Source organism: Strongylocentrotus purpuratus, unplaced genomic scaffold (genome assembly GCF_000002235.5).
Source record: "Strongylocentrotus purpuratus isolate Spur 01 unplaced genomic scaffold, Spur_5.0 spur5_scaffold_4, whole genome shotgun sequence".
Taxonomy (NCBI): Eukaryota; Metazoa; Echinodermata; class Echinoidea; order Camarodonta; family Strongylocentrotidae; genus Strongylocentrotus; species Strongylocentrotus purpuratus.
In genome coordinates, this window is record NW_022145610.1 from 11,508,546 (window position 1) to 11,524,027 (window position 15,482).

At 37.2% G+C, this 15,482-nt stretch overlaps 3 protein-coding genes across 3 annotated transcripts in view; 2 read left to right on the plus strand and 1 right to left on the minus strand.

Annotated features, from left to right (window-relative positions):
- Positions 1–4,679: 4,679 nt before the first annotated feature.
- Positions 4,680–7,508, minus strand: LOC115929318. The gene is made up of 3 exons (XM_030998054.1): positions 7,245–7,508; positions 5,933–6,222; positions 4,680–5,681 (listed from the first exon to the last, which is right to left on the minus strand). The coding sequence occupies exons 2-3, from the start codon at positions 6,167–6,169 to the stop codon at positions 5,490–5,492; spliced, it is 429 nt and encodes a 142-aa protein (XP_030853914.1). The 5' UTR covers positions 6,170–6,222; positions 7,245–7,508; the 3' UTR covers positions 4,680–5,489.
- A 2,632-nt stretch (positions 7,509–10,140) lies between these two features.
- Positions 10,141–10,560, plus strand: LOC115929307. Its single transcript, XM_030998033.1, has one exon. It carries the CDS (start codon positions 10,141–10,143, stop codon positions 10,558–10,560), a length of 420 nt encoding a protein of 139 aa, XP_030853893.1.
- A 4,713-nt stretch (positions 10,561–15,273) lies between these two features.
- The window catches only part of LOC574854 (roquin-1), a 30,139-nt gene continuing 29,930 nt past the window's right edge, over positions 15,274–15,482 (plus strand). The window contains exon 1 of the mRNA XM_030997109.1: positions 15,274–15,355. The gene's annotated coding sequence lies outside the window, so the exon portion shown is untranslated. The remainder of the gene's footprint in view (positions 15,356–15,482) is intronic.

Genomic DNA, 15,482 nt, shown 5'->3' on the forward strand with positions numbered 1-15,482 from the left:
TACATGCTCCTTTAATTGATGTAACTACGTACCTCTTCCGGGTTTATGTTTATTCGTGAATCCGGTAAGATTAGTTCAAGTATATAGTTTTCCGTTTCACAGGATTCTGAAATATATACCAGTCAATGTACCATTCAAGGTATTATGCACAATTTACGTCATTGCATAGTGTACTTCATGTGTCACCTATATAAGTGAAAATCACAACCAACAAAACAAAATTCCTTTCTCTTATTTTGTTTTTGTTTATACATTTTTTTTAAAGCCATATAAGAAAGCTCAATGACGGCAAGGGTCAAAGTCACACAAAATAATTGGTACATGTTTATGATCGTGTTAATTTTTAGAGAATTCCAATTCCACTGAGACTGGGGGGATGACTTAACAGTTATTAACAGTAATATATTAGGAAGTACTTGTGTGATGGCTCGAAATGATGACGATGATTCGAGAAATCAGGCGAATTACTTTTACAGCGCTTAGTAACAAATAAACAAAAAACAAAAACTGCACCTATCACCGCGATTCCCATCAAAAAAAAAATTCAAACAAAAAATCAACTTGAAGACAATTCCGGTAGTCAGAATTGTTCTTTGATTGCATTTTGAAAATTGCGAGCGTGGCAATGGCACATTAAAAATGGGATAGACAAAAGGGTTTTTAATTTGCTGTTAATTGTCCTGAGTTGATTTCTTGGAAGTTTTGCGATAAAAAACAAATGTCTTCAAGTGGCCTTTTCCTGCAAATCTAAACACAAAGAAAAATGTTTATGTTTGCGCATCAACTGCCTTGGCGCTCACCCAAGGGAATGGCTGATTGTAATCTCTGTGAACAAGGAAGGAAAATAAATGACTTGTCTGTAATTTTGACCTCTCTGAAAAGTACATCGCAATGCCATTTAAGAGATATTCAAGTATCGCGTGATTCCATTTGATTTCCATTTTGTTGATTTTTTTTCTTCAAGCATTCAAAGATGTTTCTGTATATCAAGAAAAAAACAATTTAGTAGAGTATAGGATACAAGTACTATGTTCCTAGAAAAAAAAAGTTTCTTCAAAGGGTAAGGAGACCGTTATCTTAGGCTTTGGACATTCTTTGTCCTAGTACAGTTCATGGGCGGTATATAAAAAATGACTACAAGAAACAAGCAATTATTTTATTCCATAATTTAATTTATTCATCACCAATGGTTGTATCCAGGCGCGTACACAGGGGGGGGGGGGTTGGGCGGTTAAACCCCCCCCCCTTTGGTAATTTTTTGTGTGTAAACCCCCCCCCCCCCCCCCCCCCCCTTTTGGATTTTTTTTTTTTTTTTTTTTTTTTTTTTTTTTATACCGACTTCATTTCGGGCAATTTCATTTCGGGCAATTTGCAAGATAAATCAAATAGTAGAATCACAAAATACAATCGTCTTTCTACTCTAAACTTTTTTCTAACATCGATAGAAGTGTGAGATAATCGTGCATTTTACATCACATGGTTAAAGGTAAACTAATCTTGCTGATAACTCATTAAAATGTTCTAACCTCAGTAGGGATGCGGCGCTCTCACTCCATTCTGAATATTGAGAAGATTTACGATGGTATGTATCAAGACACGTGATCCGTATCTCAACCAATGAGAGGCGACTTTGTCTGGTTGGGAGGGGCAGGTCAAGGTCAGTTGTTCCAGATCGGGGGTTAAACTCAACCCTGCAGATATCAGACGGAGAGCGGGTGGGTAAGTTTAGAATAGGGAGAACAACTATATCTAATATGTATTCTTATTTCAAATAAGTTTTTGATTTTAAAAATGCCATCATAAAAATGTAATGTATTAATTTGTTTCTTAGTTATTTGTTATTATCTATCTACTTACTAAGCTATCAATTCATTCATTTATTTATAAGTGTAATTATTATTATTATTACTATATCTTTATCATTGTTATTATCATAATCGTTGTGATTACCGTTATTACTATTTGTATCATTATTATTATCATAATCGTTGTGATTATTATTATAATTAGTATTCTCGATCATTAATATTATTGTTATTACAATTATGACCATCATCATCATTATATTATCATCATTATCATTTACAAATTATCATAGATATGACAATAGTGATTTCCTATGGAAGGTTGCATTGAGTATAGCTGCAAAAAATTATCTGAAATAATGTATGAAGGGATACTTTGGAGATGTTCTTAAAAGAATGCCCCCTTCTTACCAGTCACAAGATTTGCCGTTTGTATCAGTAACCCTGATGATGATGACTTGGTTCCTGAGCCGACGTCTGTTACGTAAGATAGCTGATAAGCTCATCTTAAAGGTAAAGACCAGTACTGGAAACGCCCCAATTTCAAAAAATGAAATGGAAGCTCTCATTACCAATCATGTGAAAGAATATGTTTTGACTAATACATGATGATAAAAAAAGTTGCCGGGAAACCGCCTACTAATTCATATATTTGGTAAATTTGTTTCTCTCATGGTCTGTGAGAGATATAGGGTAGTCCCATATACATCTTTCTGTGTATAGTGCTTGTAACTTTACAAAGAATGGGCCAAATTTCTTATCATTTTGATGATTCCAGAACCTTGCAGATGCTAGATGCTAGATGATCAACCTTTTCCGATCGATTCCACAACGTTTCTTTCACAATGCAATCGCAAGACCATAACTGGTCTTTACCTTTAAGAAACATCGTACAAACCCTAGGAACTGAAGAAGCCTTCTGTTATAAATAAACAAATAACAAATACTTGAACGTTCATGTTAGGATACAGAATGTGTATCATAATAAAGGATATTGAAGTTTAATGACGATTTATATGAAAACTACTGATTTCATAATCAAGCATTTTATGTCTGTTGTAAAGGACAGAATGTCCTCTTGTTAATGACACCCCGATCATACTACTACTGTCACAGTTGACTGAATAACAAAGCATTGCTGTCCACCATGTGAAAGGTGCACTGTGACAAGTTAGCATTCACAGATAAATTCTAAAGATTAGTGCTTGTGTCAGCCCAGACATATTGAAATGCTGAACAATGAGTGGATTATGTGTCTAGAAATTCACTGAAGCATGGAATGGCAGAATCCTAAAATTGGTGGTCTGGGGTTCAATCGCAACTGGTCAGTGATTCAATCAGAGCAGACTCTTATCTCCTGTAGGCTTACCAAAATGGTTCAACTAACAGATGAGCAAAGAACTTTTGTGGTTAAAACATACTATGAGACCAAAAGTTACATTGCAGTTCAACAGGCTTTCCGGGTACGGTTTCCAAATGGCGAACCACCGACAGGGGCAAATATTCGCAAAAATGTCCAAAAGTACGAACTGAAAGGCACAAGTCGGAACTTGAACAAAGAAGCATCTGGGCGGCCTCGAACAGGCAGATCACAGCAGAACATTCAGTTGGTTCGAGATGCTATTGAGGAGGACCCAACCGTCAGTGCCAGACGCAATGGGACTGGACTGCCATCTGCCACTTTCAACCGAATAACAAGGCTTGACTTGAACCTTCATCCATACACCATCCATGTTCGTCATCAGCTACCCCTTACAAAAAAAATCTCTATGGTACACCATACAAACACCATAGCAAATCTACCATAGATTACCATACAAACACCATAGCAAATCTACCATAGATCTACCATTCATTTACCATAGAACTAATTAAAATAATTGGGACAAATTTATTCATTTATTCAAATTAGGCCACACCTACATATTCTACCATAGAGCCACCATTCATATACCATAGAGCCACCATAGAGTCATCATTCATTTACCATAGAGCCATCATTCATCTACCATAGAGCCACCATTCATCTACCATAGAACCACCATTCATCTACCACAGAGCCACCATTCATCTACCATAGAGCCACCATTCATCTACCATATAGCCACCATTCATCTACCATAGAGCCACCATTCATCTACCATAAAGCCACCATTCATCTACCATAGAGCCACCATTCATCTACCATAAAGCCACCATTCATCTACCATAGAGCCACCATTCATCTACCATAGAGCCACCATTCATCTACCATAGAGCCACCATTCATCTACCATAGAGCCACCATTCATCTACCATAGAGCCACCATTCATCTACCATAGAGTCACCACTCATCTACCATAGAGCCACCATTCATCTACCATAGAGTCACCACTCATCTACCATAGAGCCACCATTCATCTACCATAGAGCCACCACTCATCTACCATAGAGCCACCATTCATCTACCATAGAGCCACCATTCATCTACCATAGAGCCACCATTCATCTACCATAGAGCCACCATTCATCTACCATAGAGCCACCATTCATCTACCATAGAGTCACCATTCATCTACCATAGAGCCACCATTTATCTACCATAGAGCCACCATTCATCTACCATAGAGCCACCATTCATCTACCATAGAGCCACCATTCATCTACCATTCACTACCATTCAAAATACGCAACAAAATGTTAAGCTTAATTGTAGCATTTTGAAATGGTATATTCAGAATGGTAGTTTGGATCTTGATCTATGGTTAGCAGAATGGTGGCTGTAGTGCGTTCTATAGTACACAGAATGGTGACTATAATATATTGAATTTTTGAGAAATCTAAACTTAAATGTTAACTTACAATACACACATGATGCTTATTAAAAAAATGAATTGAATGAAAGTGGCAGGATGTATTTGGTTTATATCAAAAGTTGTTTGCATGTACATATGCTAAAAACTAAAATAAAAGGCAAGTAAAAAAATATATCACATAAACATGTACACTACAAACTAAAATGAAAGGCAAGTTCGTAATTGCAACACATATTACTTGGACTTATTCTACTAAGATGTAATAAATACCCACATATATATCACCCTAGTTCCTCTAAATAATCGGCAAGTTAAAAAGAAACAACTGAAATGTCACATACAGTGTGTACGTAAACATGACTAAAATGAAAGGCAAGTTAAAAATATATAAACATGTACAATAAAAACTAAGGCACTGAGTTGCAGCACAGGATTGTTCTAAAACATTGTATAAACATGTACAATAAAAACTCAAATGAAAGGCAAGTTCATAATTGCAACACATATTACTTGGACTTATTCTACTAAGGTGTAATAAATACCCCCATATATATCACCCTAGTTCCTCTAAATAACTAAAATGTCATATATAGTGTGTATGTAAACATGACTAAAATGAAAGGCAAGTTAAAAATATATAAACATGTACAATAAAAACTAAGGCACTGAGTTGCAGCACAGAAATGTTCTAAAACATTGTATAAACATGTACATGAAGTTCAAGTCAAAGAGGTTGTATATGTGAGTTCGAAGAGGAGCAGAAAATACAAGCCTTGCTGCTCATTTTGGAGTCTCTGAAGGCGATCAAGGTCCCTCTGGCTGAGAACACTGAAGACCCAACCCTTTCTATACTCAAACTGTTTACATGATTTTGATAGACCTTCTGTGTCAAACAATCTCCCCTGTATCGATCGGTATCACTACCCCCACGCCATGATTCGATGTGTAACCTCGTCTATGCCATGTTCCATCGTAGGGCACTGCCACGTCCACATGATCATTTTCCCTGATGGTCAGATCCTTGTCCATGGCCCTTTGACGTAGGCATGCTGCCACCTTCTTCTTCTGATCCTTACTGGTCTGCAACAAAAAAAAGAGTTTGTAATAAATAACAAGTAAATTTCAAGTTCCCTCAGGCCCCTTACTTATTAGACCCTATTACAAATATTTAGATTTGATTAATTTTCATCCCTTGATTTGACAAGAAGGGATATTGATGTACATGTATTATACTGTCTATCGACCATAACTAAGAAATAAAAATATGTTTGGATTAAATGTACGTACAGCTAAGATAATGTAATGAAGAAAACACAAGGCTGGTGACTAACCTCTTGGGATAAGGAAGATAAAGTGGCTATGTGCCTGTTGTAGCTAGGGGCTTCGACTAGTGGGGCTGTTCCGAAGATGGTCAGCAAGTCGCACAAGCTATCCCGTGCCAAACCAACCTCCGTTGCTGCCAGAGTAGCTCTGCGGTTTATTTCTGCAGACTTTCCACGTCCTTCGCATTCATTTTCTGATGAAGAGAATGTCCTCTCCTTCTTGCAAATGAAGCAACCAAGGACCATGGCGCAGTTCAACCCATTCCTCTTTGACAAATTCTCCAGAGGAATGAGATGCCCTGTAAAAGATATCCAAAACACTTTATGGAACAGGGAAAATATTTTGAAAAGCACAATCCCCAAATAATAACAAAGTGCTAGTTATGACATACATGTAGTATATTACACAAATACACATTTTCACAGATTTCACGACAATTCCGATGCCCCCACTTCGATTCACCACAGAGTAAAGGAGGGGTTTTTCGGCCACTTAAGACAAAATCCTATTTTTGGGACTCTTTACTTCCTATTTATTATCATTTCTTGTTCAAATCATGAAGCAAATACTATTATTATTTAAACAAAGAAAGAATCCCAGAAAAAAAATCATGAATTGCTATGACAACATTCATTTCAATTTTCACTGTTTCGGAGGTAGTTTTCGGCCTAGCGAGGCAGTTTTCGGCCGCATGTACAAAGTCAATAGGAAGCAAGCAAGCGCGCCATGCGTTTCTCCACTGATCTATAGCACTAGCGGCCGGAGCAGGTATCCCAAGCCGGAGCTTCCCGTGCTGAAAACTATCTCTGCGGTGATCAGAAATTGGAATCTGAATTAGACAAAGATATCGTGTGTGCGCTGCGGTATCCGGCTGCATTGATTAAATACATGCGATGAGATACTTTTGAGCTTGCGACTCACACAAAATCGGACTCTAAATCTGAAAAATACTTGAAATAAAGCTCATTTTATGGTACCCATACTTAATTTTTCAGATTCGGGGAGCGGGACCGCCGATTACATCGCTAAAATGTGATATTTTAGGATATATTTTCCATTGCAAATGTGGTTCTTCAGTGACTCTGGCATGGTATGGTATGGGTGGGATATATGATATGCTGTTATGCGATGGATTTTACAGGGATTTTACCATGCATCCAACGGATCGGCCGAAAACTGGTGATGGTCGATTACCCCCTCCTTTACTCTATTCTTAATCATTTGATTTGGCTTTTTGAGCCATTCACCCCTTGAGCATGCAATACAATCTCAAAGTAACAGTTTGCAAACTAAAAATATTGTTTGATAGTAAGTACATACCTCCCAGACACACGTGAGCCTTTTGCAAAGCAGCTGCAAGTTGTGGGCCACTAATGACGCGGATCTTCACATGTGGGACCAGGGCCAAAAATAGGGCTGTCCAAACACTTATTCAGGGAAAGCTTCCTCGATCTCTGAATTAGCTGTTAGTTCTTCTGGCACCTCTCCAGCATTCATGTTACTCTTCTGTAATATCTGGTAATGATCTCCTTTGAACACCTTCCTCTTCCTCACATATTTTGGAGTTTTGCGAAGCATCTTCAGTGAGTAGAAATTGGAGACCAACGGCTAGAAGAGTTATTCAAATCTTGGGCACAAGGTGGCAGCAAACAGCCCTTAATTGTTATCTACTTTCTGCTGATATACATTACTTGTTACAATTTGGTTTAGAATTTTTTATTTAATGATTTCTTTAATTGATTGAGACTAATTGAATAAGTGGGGGGGGTGCCGGGGGGGGGGCACCAACAAAAAGGGCACTTTCTGGAGAAAATAAATAGGGCACCTACAAAGGGAAATCTCACAGCGAAAATATATATTTTAAAAAAAGAACCTTTGTATATACCCCCTATATTGTGATTAGATTATCAGGGATGATTTCAATATTTTTTTTATCTTTATAAATAAGATTTGTGAGGTCGCAGTGCGAAAAATTACATCAATTATAAAGAAGAAAAACCCAATCCTGATGGGTTTATTACATTATCATAACAGCAGACTGAAAAGACCTTTGATAAGTACCATAATTATAACATCTAGAAATGCGGGTGTGCTTTGGGTGATATTGCTCTTATAGTAGCTGGAAATTAGGGGCACGTGATGAGAGGAAAAGGGGACACTTATCGAAAAGGGTGACACTTATTAGAAGAAAAAAAGGAGCACATGTCAAATTATAACGGGTAATTATCAGAAGGTGAAAATGGGGCACGTACGTATCATTGTTAAAGGGTAATTATCTGAGGTGAAAAGAAAAGGGGCACTTATGAGAATGAAAAAGGGGCACTAATAATAAGGGGAAATGTTGATTTGTTGTACGAAAAGGGGCACCGATCATTTTTTAATAGGGGCATTTAATACGAGGGGAAGGGGGGGGGATTTATGAGAAGGGGGAAGTGCAGGCTATTATTAAAAAGAAAAGAGGCACATGTCAAGATAAACGGGGCACTTATGAGAGATGAAAAGGGGGTAATTATGGGTAGGGGGTGGGGCACTTATAAAAGAAGGAAAAAGAGCATTTATTAGGAAGGGAAGGGGGCGTTTATGATAAAGGGAAGGGGCTCTCTTTTAAATGGGGCAAAATAAAAGGGGCAGTTATTGAAGATGAAAAGAGCACTTATCAGGAGGAAAAGGGACACTTGTCAAAAATAAAACGAGTACCTCTCAGAATTTAATAGGGTCATTTACTAGAGATGGAACGGGACTATGAGAATGAAGAGGGACTTAAGAATGAAAAGTAACTGTTTTCATAGATGGAAAGGGGGCATTTATGATAAAGGGAAGGGGCTCTCTTTTAAATGGGGGCACTTGTTAGAAAGGAAAGGGGGCACATGTGAAAATATAAGGTGAGCTTATCCGAGTTAAACAAGGGGTAGTTATTAAAAGGGGGAAAGGCCCCTCTCAGATTTGAATAGGGAAATTATCAGAGGTGAATGGGGCACTTATCAAAAGTGAAAAGGGGCACTTCTCGTATCTGAAAAGGGGCACTTATTAGACATGGAAAAAGGGCACTTATGAGAATGGAAAATGGACACTTATTGCAAAGGAAAACCGGAACTTATCGAAGGAAAAGGGGCACTTTAAAAAAAATAATAGGGGCACTTTTTAAAGTAAAGGGGCCCTTTTTATGTAAAAAGTGCCACGTTAGAGCCACCATGGGGTCACTAACCACTAGAAATATATCATAAAGTCATCATCCACCATAGAGCTACTGCTAAAATATCTTACACCACAGGGATATACCATTCAACGGAAATACCATATAATATACTCTACCATATATCATACCATAGAAATACCATACACCATACCCCGCACCATACAGCCACCATAGAGCTACCATAGATCTACCATTCACTTTAGAGCCACCATAGAGTCACTAACCACCATTAATGTACCATAAAGTCATCATCCACCATAGAGCTACCACTGAAATATCCTCCACCATAGGGATACCATTCAACAGAAATACCATAGAAATATATTCTACCATATAACATACCGTAGAAATACCATACACCATACAGCCACCATAGAGCTACCATAGATCTACCCTTCACTTTAGAGCCACCATAGAGTCACATAACCACCATAGATATACCATAAAGTCATCATCCACCATAGAGCTACCACTGAAATATCCTCCACCATAGGGATACCATTCAACAGAAATACCATAGAAATATATTCTACCATATAACATACCGTAGAAATACCATACACCATACAGCCACCATAGAGCTACCATAGACCTACCATTCACTTTAGAGCCACCATAGAGTCACATAACCACCATAGATATACCATAAAGTCATCATCCACCATAGAGCTACCACTGAAATATCCTCCACCATAGGGATACCATTCAACAGAAATACCATAGAAATATAGTCTACCATATAATATATCATAGAAATACCATACACCATAGGACGGCATCAATGATATACCATTGACCATAGAACTCCACCATTCAGCAATTGTGTGGTATACCATAGAAATATATTCTACCATATAATATATCATAGAAATACCATTCACCATAGAGCCGTACCATAGGAATATCATAGATTTTTTTTGTAAGGGACAGCCAAACGACTACCCTAGAAGACTGGCTCTCAGTCGCTGGTTTCTTGACAAATTGACAGATGGAAATGTCAATGCCCAAAGGTACCTTGACATGTTGAATGACTTTGTGGTACCTCAACTGGACCAGGTGTTCCAACGGCAACGACGTGGAGTCTTTCGCAGGGCTTGGTGGGCACATGATGGTGCACCAGCCCATGGAGCAATAGTTGTAAGAGACCGATTGCAGGCACTGTTTGGTCCACGGATCATTGCTCTGCACCAACCACATGAGTGGCCTGCAAGGTCCCCGGATCTGACGCCGTGCGATTTTTTTCTCTGGGGCACACTTAAGGATGTTGTTTTCTCAACACCACCAGTTGACTTAAATGACTTGAGAGCAAGACTCACAGATGCAGTTGACAGTGTACGCCAGGATCAACAGATGATCAGACGGGCTGTAAGAGACATGGAGCGACGATGCGAAGTGTGTATCCAGAGAAACGGTGGCCACGTTGAAGGGCCGGGACCATAATTGGTTGTGTTTGGACCAAGAAAAATGAGAATACGCTTGTTATCAAACTTGGCACAGTGTACCTTTTACATGGTGGACAGCAATGCTTTGTTATTCAGTCAACTGTGACAGTAGTAGTATGATCGCGGTGTCATTAACAAGAGGACATTCTGTCCTTTACAACAGACATAAAATGCTTGATTATGAAATCAGTAGTTTTCATATAAATCGTCATTAAACTTCAATATCCTTTATTATGATACTAATCTTTAGAATTTATCTGTGAATGCTAACTTGTCACAGTGCACCTTTCACATGGTGGACAGCAATGCTTTGTTATTCAGTCAATTGTGACAGTAGTAGTATGATCGAGGTGTCATTAACAAGAGGACGTCCTGTCCTTTACAACAGACATAAAATGCTTGATTATGAAATCAGTAGTTTTCATATAAATCGTCATTAAACTTCAATATCCTTTATTATGATACGCCCTGTATACCTCAAAACTGACGCAACATTGGTGACAGTGTTTTGAGCAAATCACCGTCATAGTATGACTTTCTTCTACAGTAGGGTACATTATGTCATTGAATAATAAGATAAAGAATGAAATGAAGATATAATATTTTTCGGGGTTTATATTTGGAAAATAATTATGCTGAACTACCTGACAACAATTGTAAAATGTAAATGTGAATAATCTTTGCTTGATAAAATAAAAAATTATGTCAAAATTACTCCAGTTCCCGTGATAACCTTTGAAAATGCAAGTTCGATTTTTTTTTTACATGTACATGTTTTACAAAGATGTGAGAACATTTCAACAACAAAAAACAATAAGGGGATCGTATGCAGTAAAAAGTGCTCGAATGGGAATGTATTAAAATGCAGGCTATATTACCTTCGATGTCATCGATGTCAAAGCTGTGAAAACGACTGCGAGTACGAGGAGGACGACGAGTGGTGCATCAACGAAGATAAGTACTTGTTCAATGGTCACTCGACCTCCACACTCCATGGCGTCAGCTACACTGGTCGTAGTCATCTTGACTTCCTTTCAGGAAAAATGACATTTAAATCAGGTTCAATTTCATGTCTTGAATTATTATGTTGGAAAAACTATAGGAATATGCCATTGAGGTCCGATTTTTCGTACCCCGCCCTTTCTCTCTCTCTCTCTCTCTCTCTCTATCTCTCTCTCTTTCTCTTTTCTCTCTCTCTTCTCTCTCTCTTTCTCTGTCTCTTTGATTATTGTATAATCATCAAAGCAGTCAAACAAAATCATGAACTACTTCAAAAAGTAGTGTTGTTAGAGATGTCATAATTAGGTGTTTCATTAAAATGGCAATTTATCATCATTACAAGAATCATCATTACTATTAAGTATTATTATCATATCTTAATCAGAATAAATAGGAATCATTATCTTTACCATGTAATGCCCGGATCCTATAATGCATAGTTAATGATCCCTTTACATTTCTACATCTCATTCTAATCCCTGCACTTGTATATATTATTAATGAATGAATAAATAACATCATACCTGTGTTTACTGACGGTAGAGTTCTTGATTAAAGTTTCAACAGTTTCGACGTGTACTGTAAATTGAAACTCTGATCACTTTGAGAATCTTTACCGTTTCTAAAACAAAACCATAAGTTGAACCTCGAGTGCGCATGTGTATTGCGCCTTTTGCATTGTGATGTCATATGTTGATTATGACGCGAAAATGTATGCGCGTAATGATTATGACGTGTGCACGAAGCTACTGATTCTTTTCTTGTTCTATCATAACTCATATCATAACGTTTTTTAAATATTTCATTACACTAAAGAACATTAGAGAAATTGGTATGATATGAATTTTGAGGGGGAAAAGTCCTTCAAATGGTTTTGACGTTCGAAAATAACATGTGCTTTGAAAATGTTGATAATTATGTGAATATCAGCCGAGCTTTTCACCTATATTTTAGGTCCCTCTCGTATTTACCAGTTTGACATTTTAAATTCTCACATATTTTTACCTTTGCCTTTTTGACCTCTGATATTTTTATTTGTATTTATATGTGTGTTTTAAATGCACAGACAGGGTCCCTTGGAAGATCGATACACTGTATAAAGAAGACTTAAATACACGAATAGATAAATAAATTAAAAAAATAAACAAGTAATGAAATGAACGAATATTAAGAAAAATCAATAAACAAGCTCTCTCTCTCTCTAGCTCTCTCTCTCTCTCTCTCTATTCTGCAACATAATGTAACACGTGTTCATTGTGCGTTGCGTGATATACTGTGCTTTCAATATTCATGCAATCATGTTCTAATATTCACAAAAATCTCACGACCATTAATTATGGTCGTGAGATTTTTGTGAAAAATAGATATCAATTCAATGCAATTCAACATTTATTTCCACTTAAACTGTAAAACAAACAAAAAGTATTATACAGAAATAGTGTAGGCCTATATAATATAGATTCGTATTTTCAAGTATATCGGCTTTCATGGTAGACCTAGTACGGTTACCAAAAAAATATGACCCATGTTTATTTCTAAGTATTCACGCTCTTCAATGCAGTCAAAATTAAAGCCAATACTAGTTAGACCAGGAGGGATTAAACCTTCCATGCGTGGTCACTGTGGCAGGTGGTTATCTCATCAAATCAGCTCTCAATAATTAACATAAGAATAGGGGGATCATGGGGGATCAACGGGTACCGCTTAGGCATTGTTGCCTGTAGAGGGCGCAAGTAGCCACAAGTAGTGCAGTTCCGCTTAAGTGATGTCATATTCCCTTTTTGTTATCATTACACTAGGCAATGCTTAACAAAAGAACTAAATACCCTCCGATGGTTTTGTGTACGTGCTACTTTCAAAGGATACATTCTTGTAACAATGCTTTTGAGAGCGTAAAATTCCTTAGACTTGACCGGCATGACCGCAAAGAAAAACTGAACTAATTTCTAAGAAATGGAAAAGGAAGGCAATCACACACAAAAATCAGCAGTTTGTCGGTAAATTTGAGTTAACGATATGTCCATCCTTCTGTTCAAACGTTTCCGGATTATGGTTTCACATTGTGACATCAAATTTACTTGTGATTTGATATCTTATTTTGAGGTATGATTAAGATGAAACACGAGATTACAATATTATAATGAATAAAAGGGCGAAGGAATAACAAATGGGGATCTTAACTTTGCAATGAGTTAATTTTAAAGATAAACTTGAGTTCTGGTGAGTATAGAAAATAATTTTTCACAGAATCCAACGAAACTTTAAGATTACAAATAAATGACATGTGCCAAACAATTTTTGTAAAAAATGTATAGTGGCTGAGTAATGAGCATAGGAAGATAAGGAAATCCGGGTATATAAAGTAGGCCCGACACCAGGTCACTATGTACAAATGGGAGTTGTGGTTTTTATCGAAGATGATGCCCAGTAAGTTTTTGTGCGTTTTTCCCCCACTGGTTCAAACAACCAATCTACTGCAGAATAAAAAATCCAGAATAATCTTAGCATTTTTCTCTCAGAATACGATTCCCATACCTCAAGATTAGCTTTAATGTATGATAGCAAAAATATAAGAGAAACAGAAAGGGGAAAGTTTGATGTAAATCATACCAATAATGAGAACGTTATGAATGTTTGGTATGATATAGCCTAAATGAGCTCATATATTTATATACGATCTCAAATTGGCAATATCGTCAGTGGATTGTGACGTTGTCACTGACGACTCTCCCGTTTATCGTGTCCTAAATTTCCTACTCCCTTCGGATACTACTTAAAATGTGTTATTATGATTATGGACGTAATATGATTTATAGGTACTATAGGAAGGAAACACCCTCCTGAGTCATACATTTTGAAATATTTACATTTTAGTCATGTTGTGTGTTGAAACAAATGGGAAAGTTGTCCGGCACTACGTCACAGTGACATTATTGAGTCAGCCAATTGGGAGTGCCCATGCGTATAGTGATTACATTCATTTTGGTTTAAGTTTCTTGTTGTTGTCCGATTTTATTCAAACTTTCACCAGTCCGATTTCTTATTTTTCTGCTTTCTTTGTGATCGAGTAGATGTCTGTTTTGGTTGGATTGTCCTTTTAAGGGATGGGAGGGAGAATTGTGATTGACTAAGCCTCATTTTTCTCAAAGCCACCCTTGCAGTGTCCGCACTGTGAGACTAGCCCGACGGCGTACTGCATTATAGTTCTGTACTTTAGCTGACAACAGAGACTACCAGAGCTAGGCTCCGCTCAAAGTTTTAGGTAAATTGTCAAGACTTAGTTAGAGTCTGTGTCGGCAGCTTACTGTGCACGAGTCCTCGAAAAACAGGAGTTGGCATGGGTTTGCATAATGGAAGCGTTGCGAGTATAAACGGAGGGGAATCCCCCCATAATCTGGAATACACAATGACATGAATGACCTTTGATCAGCCTCAGTGTTCACAAGCAAAACAAATATTTTTCTCATCAATATTTGCCTTCTGTTATCTCCAGATTTGATTATAATCATTAGTAGTCAGATAAAAAAGAGTTGTGTGTGCATAAAGCTTTTTTGATGTTTGATTTATAAAATATTTATATACCAAAAACAAAACATAAGCACGAAAACTGAAAGGCAATCAAGGTATAAGTGCGTAAGACTGAAATAAAGACTATTTTAATTACACTGCTAAATACCATTCGTACTTGTGACTTTGAACTTTGGTATTCATTTATCAAGTATTCGCTTTCTGGTAACAAGGACAACTCTATACCTGTGTACGTGTTCACATCGTTGTAAAGGAAGAAACAATCAGTGAGTATTATGTAGATTTCATTTTGTATTATTGTGTCAGTCATACATTTTTGTTAGCTTGTTATTGGTTATTATTAGAGCGATACAATTGGAGAAGGCATCATTACACTGGTTTGATTTGATATTT

Bases quoted from the DNA above. Each gene is read 5' to 3' on its own strand.
- LOC115929307 (XM_030998033.1), top strand. From the start codon at position 10,141: ATGTTGAATGACTTTGTGGTACCTCAACTGGACCAGGTGTTCCAACGG.
- LOC115929318 (XM_030998054.1), bottom strand. From the start codon at position 6,169: ATGGTCCTTGGTTGCTTCATTTGCAAGAAGGAGAGGACATTCTCTTCA. The intron at 5,682-5,932 runs GTTAGTCACCAG...TTTTTGTTGCAG, and splicing joins TATCTTCCTTATCCCAAGAG to ACCAGTAAGGATCAGAAGAA.